The following is a 15,230-nucleotide window of genomic DNA, read 5'->3' as shown; positions in this document are numbered from 1 at the left end:
AACTTTAGATATAATATGAACTGAATCTATTTTAATTGTCCTAAATATATTATTTACATGAAGGATGGAAAATTTTTGGTAGCCCCTTTTTAAGCTTTGATTAGTTTCGTAATCCGATCCAGGTTTATGACATACCTATTGATGTAACAGAAGTTAAAAGTCTCTTTAAAATTAAATATTGACTATTGCTTTAAAGCTATGCATATAAAATATACGTCTAGTAATATTCAGTTTTACAGGAAAAAGAATATTACAAATAGGAAATACTAAAAGATCACTAACATCCCCTTTTCTCATCATTATATACAGAGTATACAAAGAAAGGAAGTTAAATCCCGTCTTAATCATGTTCAGCTTTTCAATATGTTTCATTCTTGATAGAGATCAACTCAATATGTAGCTGTAATGGAACAAAACTGAAATGATAACTTTAAGGTTGCTTATTGGAACCTTTTTCTATTCCGTTACAGGTAATTTATCTTGTCAGTATAACAGGCAATAGCTTTATAATCCTGTTGATTGTGAAATGTCTTACTCGTATTTAATTTTTAAAAAGTCACATTATTAATATATAGAAATAGAAATATCTTACATATCATATGAAAGTCCTCGATTTACAATAATCAACGCAGCTGGTATTCCTTATTTTAAGTCTTGTTTGTTTTTTATTTAAAAGTAGATTATGAAAACTGATAATGATGATGATTCATGTTATTATTATTGGATGTATTACCATCATATGTATTACAATCTTTTAGTCGTCGTTTATTTTTGTCTTTTTTTTTTCTATAATTTCTTTTGGTACTAAATTCCTAGGTTAAAGGAAAACAAATAAAACTAATTGACTTTAATTCAAAAAAGAGCACTTGTTTGTTTTACTTATAAAAATAATCACCCCATGTCTCCTTTAAATATCTACAATTATTTATTAATAATCAAAGCGACATGACTGCTAGTTAGAGTATAATATTAAGTACTTCAAAGGCAATCTTTGTTCGATTTTATTTCTAGGCCCCCATGATTAGAGATTCGGGGGTATATCGTTTTTGCCCTATCCGTCAATCTGTTTGTCTGTTTGTCCGCAAGATCTTTAACCTTGTCTATAACTTTTGATTAGGCGGAGCTATTGCTTTTGTAATTCACATTTATATATCTGGTAGCAAGACCTTTCTTTGAGTACCGATATATATTTGACCTTTTGAGTTGGAGTAGACCCACTTTTGCCCAAAAAAAAAAAATAAATAAAAAAAAAAAAATAAAAAAAAAAAAAATAAAAAAATTAAATTTAAACCTTGGCATCAACTTTCGAACAGTTAATGCTTGGACTTTCATGCATGTATTTCTCTTTTGAATTTATTGTGAGAAGACTTTTCCATGGGTATACATATTTTTGACCTTTTGACCTTGACCTCAGAGTTTGACCCACATTTTAATTAACTTTAACCATAGCCATTTATTTTGGTCAGTTAGGACTAGGGCTTTCATTTTTCACAGTTTTTTTTTCTTATGACATGCTTCTTTTAAATACCAGCAGTTTTGACCTTTTGAAGTTGACCCAAGAGATTGAAGTCATCTTTTCGCAAGTTTTTCGGTCGATACAATGACATTGTCAGCACATACAACCTATCACTGAGTCAAATGCTGACTGACGTTTTTCATACTATTTGTTAGGCCATTACTTAAACACTGATTTTTCTGGTTTTTGATTCCCGATCATGAGAAGGAGAACACGGCGGGAGTGACTGGTCGACAGGGGATGCTCACTCCTCCATGGCACCTGATCCCACCCCTAAATTTTGAGGTCCGTGTTTGCTCTGCTCCAAATTTGTATCGTTTCAATGGACTTTCGACATTGAATACTGTTTGTTATCTTAATATATATATACTTGCGCCAGGAGTGTTCATTAATCACGCTTAGTCTCTGTCAATTTCCTACATGTACATGCGGCACTTAAAACTTAACGGCACGAAAAAAAAATATACAAAAAGCAAGTGTAATTTTTTGGATAATGGGAGAAAATTTGCTAAGGTTGAGAAAGAAGTCGAAATCTTGTGTTATTCTATTTTTTTTTTAATTTAAAAAAATTATGATGTTCGATCAATGATTTTTTTTTTTTGCTACAACAGTTTTATTCTTTAAACAATTAAAGCAGAATCTATCTCAACTGACTGTCGATTACCAGGAGTATTATATGAGGGAACCAAAAACGTAACAGAGACAGGTAAACCGTGTCAAAGATGGGACGTACAGACCCCACATGAACACACTTATGATGTTTTAAGCATTGCAGAAGAGAACTACTGTAGAAATTTCGACAGAGAGGAGCCATGGTGATTCACCAATGACTCGGATGTCCGCTGGGAACTCTGTGGGGTGGAAGTTTGTGGTCAGTATAATTTGTACTATGATGATAACACTGTTTTAATGCTACTTATAATCATATAATGTATGGATCTTTTTTTTTTTTATATATATTTTCTTCAGTGACGCCGTGTCTTAATGAGTCCTATTATACAAAGGAAATAGCTAACCAGTGTACTTCTGCTATTCCAAGAAGTACAGGATACTGTGGGTCAGCACATTATTTATTAACAATAGAATAATGATGTTGCATCATTTAAACACACACACACATACACACACAAACAGACTTACATATATATATATATATATATATATATATATATATATATATATATATATATATATATATATATATATATATATATATATATATTGCATTAAGACAAATTTTCATCAAGCCTGAAGATAAAAAAAATTGTCAGGATAACAGCTTTAATTCTAAAAATATTAAAATAAAATGGTTCACTTGTGACAATTTTTTGCTTACCACACAATATTTTTAAATGAAACAATCTTTAAATATTGTATTAAATAATGAGTCATTTGCACATTTTTCAGCTATATAATAAATTTAGTGTTGTGTTTGAGGAAGATTATTGAAAATCGCACTGGTTCCAAATGTCCCCAGATAAAATGGAGTTCTATTGCACTGCAAATAAACGACACTTTAGAAAAGTTAACAGGAAGGTCCATCTATCAATGTAAGTTAACAAAAAAGGTAATTTTCTTTTCTCTGAATGCTAATTAAAACAAAATTTCATCTCTGAATAATAATGAAAAAGGGAATTTCATTTATAACATTTGTTAAGAAGGGCGTTCATTTAATAGAAGTAAAGTGAAAATGTTTTTCAGCATAAAGTTTGTTTCATTCGTGCAAAAATTTCAGAAATGTTCTTGAAAGTGATACAAATGAGCATACACATTTATAAAGAGATTGCAGAAGGAAATATATATATATATATATATATATATATATATATATATATATATATATATATATATATATATATATATATATATATATATATATATATATATCTATATCTATATATATATATATATATATATATATATATATATATATATATATATATATATATATATATATATATATATATATATATATATGAATTTCATAGAAAGTCTACAATTTCTTAATATTTTAGAGCACATACAACCTATCATTTATATCCAAACTAAGTCAAACAATACATAACAATCCAAACTAGTTGATTGATTGATTGATTGGTCGATGTTCTGTTTAACGAGGTTCGCTCCTCAGCTTTTGAGCAGATTTTTGTCTTAACCTATATTTAAAAAATTCTGTATAATGTTTTAGTTCTTACAATAAATTTGGATTCTACAATACCAATAAAACGATATTCAGTTAAAACTCCATGATTAAGTTCCATACCAAAAGCATTTAAAGAGGAACTATATCTTGTGGCGGATGGATTTTTAGAAGAAAATGATCATTTTTTTCTGTTTCGAAGTATTTGAAATATGTTAAGTTTGGATTCCTATTTTTCCATGCAGCCTGCACACAGAGTTATTCTGTGCCGTGAACTGTTTCATGCTGGTCCTAAATTATGTATTAAATAAACTATTATGAATTTTATCATCATATTTAATAAATATAGCAAATATATTGCGAAAATACAGAAAAATAACCCTAACTTTTGCTTAAAATTAGCACTATTTTAGTATTACATAAAAATTAACATCACAGGCCGCCACTTTTTTTTTTTTATTTTCTGAATATATAAGATATTTTTAACCATTCTACTTAAATTCAGTAAAATGTCATTACTTTCAAATGATTTTATTGCTTGTTAAAATTTTTAATGCCAGAAAAATGATATTTTTGAGTGCAAAAAGGTCAAATAATTAAACATGCGAAGTAATTTTAAAAAAATTTGTTGTCACAAATTTTAATGTATCTATTCAAAATGATATAAGACTGTGTTTGTTCCAATAATTTATTTGAATAAAAAAATATTGGAAGGAAAACTTTAAAAATTGAATCATGTGCAAGATGTATTTACAGTGCAAAAAGGTCAAACTAAATGCCCTGTAGCGCCAAAAGAAGCGCATTGACCCCCATTTTTTGTTTCAATTTTTAATTAAGCTACGTGTGTAGATTCTAAAAATATACTTGACAAAAAATTCTCATTACTTTTGATGACAGGATCCAACCTCCTTAAAGCCGAATCGGCAGTATTTCGGCGGTAAATTTATTAATAACAAAGCCATGGAAAGTAATGGAATGAGTTGCTTTGCATGTATTCTTTCACCATGTCTTGGCCCCAGTGTAATAGGTGATTCATTTGAGGTGATTAAACTTGCTATTACTTGTTACAGCCAGTTCCTCTGGAATGTAACAGAGGATGAATTGTGTATTATGAATTCATTCCACATACTGATATAACAAAAATATTGAAACGATAAACATACAGTGCATATTATTGTCTTAAGTATATTTTTTGGTTTCTTCTAGGATGTCAACGCTTAACCGGTTTACCGACCAATCGATCGTAACGGATTCCAATTCATTACTGTTTATTTCTTTTTTCTTTTTTTTTTTAGAAAACACATGCTTTTTACATACCTTTTCACAATGAAATTTTAAAATGCTGGCTGAAATAGAAGAATACAAACAGTATTCAATCTCGAAAGTTCAATGAAACGATACAAATTTGGAGCAGAGAAAATACGGACCTCAAAATTTAGAGGTGGGATCAGCTGCCATGGAGGAGTGAGCATCCCCTGCCGACGAGTCACACGCGCAGTGTGCTACTTGTCATGATCGGGAATCAAAAGCCGGAGAAATCCGTAGAAAGTTCAGTGTATAAATAATGGCCTAACAATTAGTATGAAGTAGTATCAGTTAGCAAGTAGTATCAGTTAGCATTTGACTCAATGATAGGTGTATGTGCTGACAATGTCATTGTATCGACCGAAAAACTTGCGAAAAGATTACTTCAAACGAGAGTGTTGATATCCTTGTTTCGTCAATTTGTTTGTCAATAGTTTGCCTCGTTTTAAACCATTATCACCAACATATACGCGTCTTATTTCTTAAATGTCCTTCAATACCAATAGCATGTTCTTCGTAAGAACCATTTTTAAAAACGAGGCAGGGTTCTGACAAACAAGTTGAAGGTACAAACTTCAAGGTATTAACAATCTCATTTTAAAACAACATTTTGCATACTCGATGTTCAATACAATAACCTTTTTTGTATAAACAGTCTTTCGTTAGATCGAATGTTGACCGACGTCTTTCATCCATGTTGTTATGCCATTATTTTCAGACCATTTTCATACTGAATTGACTATAGATTTCTCGATTTCCTCAATCATCACAAAGAGCAAACTACGTGTGCGACCAGTTGACAGGGGATGTTTACTAATTCAGGATATCAGAGAGCCATGTTTGTTCTACTCACACGTTTTATTGTTTTATTGGACCTTAGTGTAAGATAACTGATCGTTATTCCAATATTTCATTTTAAAGTGTTCTCGTTTACCTTTGTAGGTGTAAAATACTTATATTCTGAATTCCCTGCACCGTTGGAAAACACAGATGGTATCACTTTATCCTACATTTATCTTAAATTCATTTCTTATATTTTGTAAAAAGTTAGGCACTCTTTGCAAGAGAACAATCCAGAAATATGTGAATGAATAAGACTTGTAAACACTTTGATATTGACTTAAATATTTATATCAAAATAAGATTATTTAACGATATTTGAACATATGATTTCCCCACTTTATACATATATAATATTCTTTTAAGATATTTTAAATTGTAGCATACCAAGGGACTTCTATTTCGACATCACAGGGTACTCCAATATACCTGTATAAATATATATTGCACTGAAGATTGATAGCAAAAAGATTTGATTTTTAAATAGTATCACAAATATCTGCAATTTATCAAATGTTTATTTTTAACAAAACATTTTAAGATATTTTAAATTGTAGCATACCAAGGGACTTCTATTTCGACATCACAGGGTACTCCAATATACCTGTATCAATATATATTGCACTGAAGATTGATAGCAAAAAGATTTGATTTTTAAATAGTATCACAAATATCTGCAATTTATCAAATGTTTATTTTTAACAAAACATTTTAAGATATTTTAAATTGTAGCATACCAAGGGATTTCTATTTCGACATCACAAGGTACTCCAATATAACTGTATCAATATATATTGCACTGAAGATTGATAGCAAAAAGATTTGATTTTTAAATAGTATCACAAATATCTGCAATTATCAAATGTTTATTTTTAACAAAACAGTTTAAGATATTTTAAATTGTAGCATACCAAGGGATTTCTATTTCGACATCACAAGGTACTCCAATATACCTGTATCAATATATATTGCACTGAAGATTGATAGCAAAAAGATTTGATTTTTAAATAGTATCACAAATATCTGCAATTTATCAAATGTTTATTTTCAACAAAACATTTTAAGATATTTTAAATTGTAGCATACCAAGGGATTTCTATTTCGACATCACAAGGTACTCCAATATACCTGTATCAATATATATTGCACTGAAGATTGATAGCAAAAAGATTTAATTTTTAAATATTATCACAAATATCTGCAATTTATCAAATGTTTATTTTTAACAAAACATTTTAAGATATTTTAAATTGTAGCATACCAAGGGATTTCTATTTCGACATCACAAGGTACTCCAATATACCTGTATCAATATATATTGCACTGAAGATTGATAGCAAAAAGATTTAATTTTTAAATATTATCACAAATATCTGCAATTTATCAAATGTTTATTTTTAACAAAACAGTTTAAGATATTTTAAATTGTAGCATACCAAGGGATTTCTATTTCGACATCACAAGGTACTCCAATATACCTGTATCAATATATATTGCACTGAAGATTGATAGCAAAAAGATTTGATTTTTAAATAGTATCACAAATATCTGCAATTTATCAAATGTTTATTTTTAACAAAACAGTTTAAGATATTTTAAATTGTAGCATACCAAGGGATTTCTATTTCGACATCACAAGGTACTCCAATATAACTGTATCAATATATATTGCACTGAAGATTGATAGCAAAAAGATTTGATTTTTAAATATTATCACAAATATCTGCAATTTATCAAATGTTTATTTTTAACAAAACAGTTTAAGATATTTTAAATTGTAGCATACCAAGGGATTTCTATTTCGACATCACAAGGTACTCCAATATACCTGTATCAATATATATTGCACTGAAGATTGATAGCAAAAAGATTTAATTTTTAAATATTATCACAAATATCTGCAATTTATCAAATGTTTATTTTTAACAAAACATTTTAAGATATTTTAAATTGTAGCATACCAAGGGATTTCTATTTCGACATCACAAGGTACTCCAATATACCTGTATCAATATATATTGCACTGAAGATTGATAGCAAAAAGATTTGATTTTTAAATAGTATCACAAATATCTGCAATTTATCAAATGTTTATTTTTAACAAAACAGTTTAAGATATTTTAAATTGTAGCATACCAAGGGATTTCTATTTCGACATCACAAGGTACTCCAATATAACTGTATCAATATATATTGCACTGAAGATTGATAGCAAAAAGATTTGATTTTTAAATATTATCACAAATATCTGCAATTTATCAAATGTTTATTTTTAACAAAACAGTTTAAGATATTTTAAATTGTAGCATACCAAGGGATTTCTATTTCGACATCACAAGGTACTCCAATATACCTGTATCAATATATATTGCACTGAAGATTGATAGCAAAACAATTTAATTTTTAGATAGTATCACAAATATCTGCAATTTATCAAATGTTTATTTTTATCAAAACATTTTAAGATATTTTAAATTGTAGCATACCAAGGGACTTCTATTTCGACATCACAAGGTACTCCAATATACCTGTATCAATATATATTGCACTGAAGATTGATAGCAAAAAGATTTAATTTTTAGATAGTATCACAAATATCTGCAATTTATCAAATGTTTATTTTTAACAAAACATTTTAATGTCGAATATTTGATTTCCTCTCTTCTGATAGGGGTCAGATAAGCTATATTTCAATATATTTCAAACTTGTTTTGGCAAGGAAATATTTTATATTACACACAGAGATTTGTTATCCTAGAACAAAATATCAGATTTTAAAAGAAAATACATTTTAGGAAACAATTTGCCTACCTATGTACTAGCTTAAATGTTTTGCAAATATTTCCAATGTTATTCCAAATAATTTTGTTTTCAAACGTTGTAAATTTAAAGTTAAGGGATATCACGAAAACAACTCTGCTTGATGATATTCTTTGTTGTTTTCGCAAAACCAATGCTTGATAAAGTTTTTTTTATTGTCTACGTATTATAGTGTTTGGATGTCCACCAACAATCCCTGAATTATATCGAACAGCATTTTTTCGTAAGTACGGTAGTATCTGATTACTCTTTTTGGTATTTTTTAACATAAAGTTTTAAGTGATAGGACTTCTGAGTGAAAATTAATACCTTTTCATGTTAAAAGATGAAGTCATATGAACTTAGGTTTTTCATTTCATAATTTATTTGTTTAGGGAATGTTCCCTACTGTTTAATTTTTATACATGTTTTAAACTGTAATATTATATCACAAACTATATTAATTAATTATCGTCATTCTCTTTACCTTTCGCTGTAAAAAATATTGATAAAAGAAAAGGAAGATATTTAAACAAATGAAGGGAAGGATGAAGTACTTTTCTCCAATCAATGCAAACCATATCTTGGATATAACAATATTTATATCTGTTCATATTGTTACGTTTCATATATGTTTCAGTTGCAGTGGGATTTGCTGTTATTTTAATAGTTGCTATCATCTTCACAATCTGCATGTGCGAAATTAGGTTTGTATCCTTGAATTGTCGATAAAAATATTAAAATTAAATTTTCAATAAAAAAAAAAATCAAATGCGACATCTTTTAGAAAGGTTCATAAAAGAATTTTACTTTTCTGCCTACATAAATTAATATGGTCTTGCAAATTTACAATGAAAGTTTTCTAGATCACCTGAGCCAAAAGCTCATGTGGGCTTTTCTAACAATTTTTTTCCTGTTGTGTCGTCGTTGTTGTCGTTGTCGTTAACTTTTCAAATTTCATCTTCTTCTCCAAAACTACTGGACCAGTTTCAACCAAACTTCTCGCAAAACTTCTATGGATGAAGGGGATTGAAATTTGCTCGAATGAAGAGTAGATCTTCAAATATTCTCAAAAGCAGCAAATCCAAAATTTTTCACATGGATCTGGAAGCAGCCTCGGGTAGTGTAGATTCAATGAGCTAGGGGCTCCAAATGCCAAAAATCTAACCCATCTCAGAAATATATTACATTTTGCTGATTATATACTGTGCGTGTCTGTTTTTCAAAAACAACATCAAATTGTTGGAGGAGGTTAATATTGGAAGAAAATTAAACCATAAAATTAAGACCATTACTAAGTCAGTAACGTTAAAAAATAGCCTGATTACATAACATGCACACAATTAAATTCATTATTGGTCATTGAGTTAAACATACTCAATGACATTGAAAATAAAAAAGAATTTTTCAAGTTGCTTAAAAATTCCTTTGTTACAGCATTACGATGATTACAGTATCTAATCGTTGTCACAGCAACATCTTGCGTTCAGAAATGTTTCTGACTGTTCATTACTGCATTAGTTACATTAAAGCAATATTTAAAAAAAAAAACAAAAAGGGGGGATATTTTATCTATATAGTTTACTTGATGCAATGTTAAATGATGAAGAATTGCTATACATGTGTCAATTTCTTTTAGTATAACAACCCTTCTTGATAAGGTTTATAGAATTTTGTCCATGAAATGAGACATTACAGCATCGTAGGAATTTAGATTATTTGTGGTTATAGACAAACAACTAGTTAATCTTTCAATTTAAAGCAATTGATAATTAAAGATTTTAAAGCAGTTGTGACATTACTTTTGTATAAACCCTCGTATGTATATATAATGTACAGTAAACAGGAAAAAACCTGCTACTTAACATAACAACTGAACTTGTCATCTCAATAATGTCTAATGACACTTCTTGCCCGGCAAGGTTTTTTTTATTTTGGTTAACGTTGTCCCCCCTTCCAACTAAAATAGCTTAATAATTATATAGTCTGAAAATATATTTACTATCTTAAATTAACATAAATTGTCATAGTTGTTATCTAATTTGAGTTGATCAGTCAATTGGGCTGAACCCCCACCCCACCCACCCCCTGTTGAAACAACAGAAGCTATCTTTGTTTTGCAGAATAAGTAAAATTCACTTTTCTTCTAAACATTTAAAGAAAATAACTCAAACAGGGTAACCGGAAATCGACCAGGAGAGAGGCGGCGAAACATTATTACCATTCTCAGTGTTTTATCTTGCTTCGATCACGATGGCGCCACACAGAACTTAAACTCTTGTTACAATTTTTCTAAAACTCCTAAGTGAGGACGATATAAGTACTGTCAACCTGTCCCCTTGAAGTCATTATATATATAAATTTTCTACCAAGTAATGAGGATTATTTATTTCCAAAATGCGCCACAACCCTAAGAATCAATAGTCGTGCTCTAGTTAATATAATATGAAAATGTACATTCAACCAACCCCCAACCCCCCAAACACACACACACATTGACATAATCGCAATTAGTTCTCGAGTCAGAGTGGGCCACTTTTTTTTAAATCTCATTTACTTGCTCGTTACATTTTTTTCAAGAAAGATTTTATTCTTGCTTTTCTTTTTACTGGATCCCCCTCCCTCCCCAAAACGATGTTACGTGCGTGATATGTTCATTACTCCGATAGTCTAGATACGACCATAATTTTCCTTAAATAACAGGAGGACCATTATTGATTGGCAAGGTTTCATGCTTACATTTTAAAGGGGTAATTAATTTATTTTGAGTCCGTTTTTTTACGAGAGTGAGAGAGAAAGAGAGAGAGAGAGATTTATTTTTTTAAAGTTCATGTGTATCTTTACCTGCTAAGCTAAAATAAACTTACAGATCTACAATCGATATTAATTGCGGCATCTTTACTTAATTCCGGCTATAATTTTTTTTTAAATAATTTTCTTCGTTTCTTGAAATAAATTTATGATGAAAAACAAATCAAAAAATTATCAGTGATATTTTCCCTGGTCTATAAGGTGCAGTGCTCTACGGCGTAAAGAATACTGCTGTATGAAAAGTATATCATGTACATGTAGTTCTTCTTGAAGAGCTTCTCTCTTAATTGATTATGCGAAGATCGTATGTTTCGTAAACGTGCATAGAGGACTTGTCAACCTAATACACATTGTAACAAGTTAGGAGAACAAACTCTTACTTGTACATTATTTTATGATTTATTTATTTATACCACAGAGTCTGACACATCTGTTTCATATTTGGATATTTTACTTGAAAAAGACGTTTATGGTAATCTAACAACCAAGCTTTATGATAAACGTGATGACTTTAACTTTTCAATCGTCAACTTCCCTTACTTATGCAGCAATATACCTTCATCACCTGCATACGAGGTATATATCTCTCAGTTGATTCGATGCGCAAGAGCATGCTCTACGTATGTACAATTTCTAAAACGAGGTAAATTATTGACAAATAAGTTGATGAAACAAGAATATCAGCTGTCTCGTTGAAAGTCATCATTTCGTAAGTTCTATGGTCGATACAATGACCTTGTCAGGAAATACAATTTATCATTGAATCAAATGCTGACTGACATTTTTCATACCAATTCTTAGGCCATTATTTACACACTGAATTGTCGACGGATTTTTCCGTTATTTCCCGATCATGACAAGGAGCACACGGCGGGTGTGACCGGTCGGCAGGGGATGCTCACTCCTCCAAGGCACCTGATCCCACCTCTGATGTTTGGAGGTCCGTGTTTGCTCTGCTCCTATTTTGTATTGTTTAATGGACTTTTGAGCTTGAATACTGTTCGTTATCTCCATATATTTCATGAAAGTTTAGAAAATAAAACATGCAGTTACAATCGAAATTTATATTATATTCATATTTATGACATAATATTGACATAGTTTGGCAAAAGTCATCCAAATCTCATAATTTTTACAATCAAATAAAATGCCTCCACAAGCATCCACCAACATAAAATTTCTGTTAAATGTTCGTTATCAAAATATCTATCAATAGTTGAAGTATGGTATTGGTGGAAGATTGAAGAGCATGAGAAAAATCGCCGTTGAAAGAAAAGCCTTCCTATGTATTCTCGTTATTAATAGTCATTTATAATCAACATTAGATGCAATTTTGTGTTTTTATTTCATTGTACAGATCTACAAAAGCATACTTTTTTATACTACTCGAAAAAGAAATAAATTGATAATCGATCTACGGGTAAGGTGGTTATAATGCAATATTTAAATTAGTCCGCGCACCAGACAACTCCATGTAACTGTTCTTTCATCAAAATAATAAAATGTAAACTGCGAAATGAAATGAAACCAATAGAAACCAAACCATATAGTCAGATTTAAGCATGTAGTCTAGGGTTACTTTTTCATCATTTTAAGAAATGGAATGCTTAGTTTCAGGATGTAGAATGTCAGAAGTCAGAAGTTCATATTTTACATAATGCATGTGAACAGGAAAATCTTCTGCAAAACAGCGATACCATGTTCAACAAATGATAATGAAGCATCCCAATGTTGTGTGGGTTTAACTCTAATTGACTGAAAGCTCCTTTAGAACAATAACTTTATCCAAAATATGCAGTCAAAATATTTATAAAATTAAAGACGATGATTTGAAAAAAAAAAAAAAAAAAACTTCTAATGATGAACAGCAGGGCCAAAGTGACCCATTGAGGAAGGGAGCCATGGGCCTCTTTGTTTTGTTTTGTTTTATTTATAGTTATTTTATTTGGAAAAAATGGCATGATATCTAACCACAAAAATGCATTTGACAATAATGACTTATTTTGAGGGCATACTAGTATTCGTCCTTGCACATATGGTTTTCTGATTAATCATCCCGGTCTATATGTAGATTTAACATGGCATTTTCATTTACATATACCTGTTTTCAAGTAATAAAAATTAACTATGCACATACATTCAGTAGGACATTGCGTATGCTTTTAATTCTATAACTTTGACATAAGAATTTCAATAAGTTAATATGATGATTTATTCTGATTAAGAATAAATGTTAGTTTTGAAAGTGTATTATTCTAGAAATGACAGACTTAGTATCAAATTCCATTTTCATAGTTGTATTATCTTTCGAACTTCTTTGTCAAAAAATTAATTTTCGTTATTCTTTTTATGAGCTCCGACATGTTTCCATACAAATATACATCACGTGGCCACAAATCTGTAAGTTAGTACATAGTATTGATATAGACTTTTTAACAGTTATTCTGATATGAACGTAAAGCTACTATTTATATAAAAATGCTTTTCTTTTTTACATCAAACAGAGCTAAAACATTCAGAAAAAGACGTAAGGAAATAATGCGCCTCCCCAGTATTCCAAAGAGAAAGAACGCTCAGTACGAAGTAAACTTATCCTATCCAGAGGGTCCACATTCTGATCCCAATTATGAAACCGTAGAGGAACAAGACGAGGGTTATGAACATCTGCATGGAGCAGAAGCAAATATTTTCACTCTGAGCATTACAGATAGAGATGGGCCATATATAGATCCTAATAATGCAGACGGAACATATCTTGATGTAATACAGATCGAAAAAGAACCTAATGACAATATAAACGTTTCTTCTTATATTGAATTAGTGAATGATGCAATTGATGATTTTTGAAATCAGATACTACAGATATTTTACAATCAGAGACCCTTGAAACAATAAACTTTCCTTTAAAAAAATAGATACAGCGAGAAATAAAGAACTATAAGATGATCTTCTACCATAAGTTAGAGTATCCATGTTGCTGCAATAGTTCTTTTCACTTAAGTGATTTGTAAAACCATTAAAGCTATTATCCAGAGAACACTGTGGAGTCTGTATCAGACTTTGTTGTTGATGGTGAAAGGGTTGCTGCTTACCGGTTCTTCTGCAGGATAATTGCACTTGGCCGAGTTATCAAATGCCTTGCCAAAAAAAAAAAAAAAAAAAGATATCCGATTAAACAAGAGATTCTTTTTTATAAATTAGACATTATACTCATTTTAAAATTTTTATCAAAAATATGTAGAAAAGTTCAAAGAAAAGAAATTTTTCCGAGCAATAATGTTAAAGTAAAAACATTAGAGACTGTTACTGTATACTGAAATAGAAAAATACAAAAATTCAAATACAAATGTGATTTTTTTAGTCAAACTTATTTGATCATTAGAAGTTTACCATTTCACACATGTATCTCAAATAAAAAAGAAAAATATGAGTTCATTGAAGTTCTTTCTGTAATACCATTAGCAATTAACAGAATCAAAACATTGCTTAAGTTTGACCAGAAGACTGTTTTCAGATTTTAGTTCTGGTATTAATAGCAATCATAGCAAGTTTCTCAAGCATGTCTGTTCACTTACTGAAGGGTGTTTCCTGTTTTCATACGACGTTTTGAGCCTTTCGACAATGAATAATCATATTTTTCCCCAACATGTTTTTATTTCAAGCATTATTTTTCCATACAAGTGTTAAAATTTATGAAATTTCGTTCAAAAAGTCGCTTTGGCTTATATCAACCAAGCATATTTTCAAAATAAATAGAATAATATGCATACCGGTACTCTAAACAATTTCAGTTCAAAGAATGAACAAAATTATACCATA

General features: G+C 29.8%; 1 protein-coding gene and 1 long non-coding RNA gene across 2 annotated transcripts in view; both read left to right on the top strand.

Moving 5' to 3' along the window:
• The first annotated feature begins 378 nt into the window (after positions 1 to 378).
• LOC133204070 (uncharacterized) overlaps positions 379 to 15,230 on the top strand; it is a 135,105-nt gene continuing 120,253 nt past the window's right edge. Inside the window, exon 1 of the mRNA XM_061339848.1 lies at positions 379 to 470. Coding sequence (XP_061195832.1) covers positions 422 to 470 — 49 coding nt within the window. The 5' untranslated portion in view covers positions 379 to 421. The remainder of the gene's footprint in view (positions 471 to 15,230) is intronic.
• Positions 7,755 to 8,137, top strand: LOC133204086 (uncharacterized). Its single transcript, XR_009723542.1, has 3 exons — positions 7,755 to 7,790; positions 7,933 to 7,965; positions 8,108 to 8,137. It is a non-coding gene; the product is annotated as an uncharacterized LOC133204086 (long non-coding RNA).

This window comes from Saccostrea echinata, unplaced genomic scaffold (genome assembly GCF_033153115.1).
Source record: "Saccostrea echinata isolate AGI-Se365-2 ecotype Australia unplaced genomic scaffold, CSIRO_AGI_Sech_v1 ptg000052l, whole genome shotgun sequence".
NCBI classification, from domain to species: Eukaryota; Metazoa; Mollusca; class Bivalvia; order Ostreida; family Ostreidae; genus Saccostrea; species Saccostrea echinata.
The sequence above is the reverse complement of the archived record's forward strand: the minus strand, read 5'-3'. Positions and strand labels throughout refer to the sequence as shown.